The 1,376-nt window shown below is 52.7% G+C and overlaps 1 protein-coding gene across 1 annotated transcript; it reads left to right on the top strand.

The window, feature by feature from the left end:
* Positions 1-218: 218 nt before the first annotated feature.
* LOC105045551 (probable calcium-binding protein CML35) lies at positions 219-1,089 on the top strand. Its single transcript, XM_010923883.4, has one exon. The coding sequence runs from the start codon at positions 274-276 to the stop codon at positions 901-903; it is 630 nt and encodes a 209-aa protein (XP_010922185.1). The 5' UTR covers positions 219-273; the 3' UTR covers positions 904-1,089.
* Positions 1,090-1,376: the final 287 nt, after the last annotated feature.

Here is a 1,376-nt window from a genome sequence, read left to right on the forward strand (position 1 = left end):
TCACCAAAACAAACGGATGTCAGATGTTTCTCCAATCCTCAACAAACCGTAATCGTTACAGCTTTCTTAAACAAAATAACGTCTAATCTTTTCAAATAAATTAAACGGAAAAATAAAGCGGTTATTCTCCCCTGGAGGACAAATAGCCGTAATTTTCCCCCGCGAAGCTTCCTCGAAGCTCACTTGGCACTCCCCCCCCGCTTCTTTAACACCCCCTACCTTCCTCCCTCCCTTCGCCGTCTCTCTCCTTCTCTCTCGCGGAAGCTAAAAGCTATGAAGATTATGAGCCTTCGACCGCCCTTCTTCGGCTCGTTGAAGAAGAAATCCCGCTCCGTCTCCCGAACCGAGGGTTACTCCTTCGGATCCAACGCCACTTCCTCCTCCGACGACTCCCAGTCCACCCCGAAATCCGTCCTCCTCCCGTCCCCCCGCCGCCGCGTGGCCAAATCAGCCTCCATCGGCGGCGGCGAAGAGTGGTGGTCCTCGTCGTCGATGGATCACTCTCCGGTGGAGAGGGACGGGGAGGAGAGGGTCACGCGGCGGGAGCTGGAGGTCGTTCTCCGCCGTCTGGGGCCGGACCCGCCGACGGAGGAGGAGGTGGTGGCGATGCTCGCCGAGGCGGACCGCGGCGGTGAAGGGAGCATCCGGCTGCAGGAGATCGTGGCGCTGGGGTCGGCCTTCGGGCCCCCCGTCGCGCCGGAGCTCCAGCAGACGTTCGCCGTCTTCGACGTCGACGGCGATGGGAAGATCTCAGCTGAGGAGCTGCTCGCGATGTTCGTCACCCTCGGCGACGAGCGGTGCACGCTGGAGGATTGTCGCCGTATGATCGGTGTCGTCGATTCGGACGGTGATGGCTTCGTGTGCTTCGAGGATTTCGTTCGCATGATGCACGGGCAGGGATAAACGAGAGCACTGATCGTAGGATCTAATCTAACAAAAAATGGACGGTGGTGATGAACGGTTTCGTTTTCTTTTCTTTCTTCGTCTTGTTATTAAAGTAACAAAAGCAAAATCAGTCGTCATCGTCGATCATGTATCTATGGATCGATTAAAATCGATCTATCTGATGATGCTAATCCTTTGCCTCAATAGTCGTGTTATTCTGGTAGACGGTTAGCAATTTTCTCTTTTATTATTATTATTATTATTATTATTCACAAAACTAACGCTACAATAAGGCCGAATGCATGTGGTGGTCATTATCGGTTACTCTCGGACAGCTACGGAGGTGGCCCGTTTGGAATGGACGGATGCTTGGAAAAAGTCGTGCACGCCGTAGCCGAATTCTTTGAATATTCAACGGCTGGAAGTCTTATATGTATGTCCCAGGCAAAGGATTTCTTCACGCGTGGACTTGAAAAACTTGTTTGGATTAT

This window comes from Elaeis guineensis, chromosome 5 (assembly GCF_000442705.2).
Source record: "Elaeis guineensis isolate ETL-2024a chromosome 5, EG11, whole genome shotgun sequence".
Taxonomy (NCBI): domain Eukaryota; kingdom Viridiplantae; phylum Streptophyta; class Magnoliopsida; order Arecales; family Arecaceae; genus Elaeis; species Elaeis guineensis.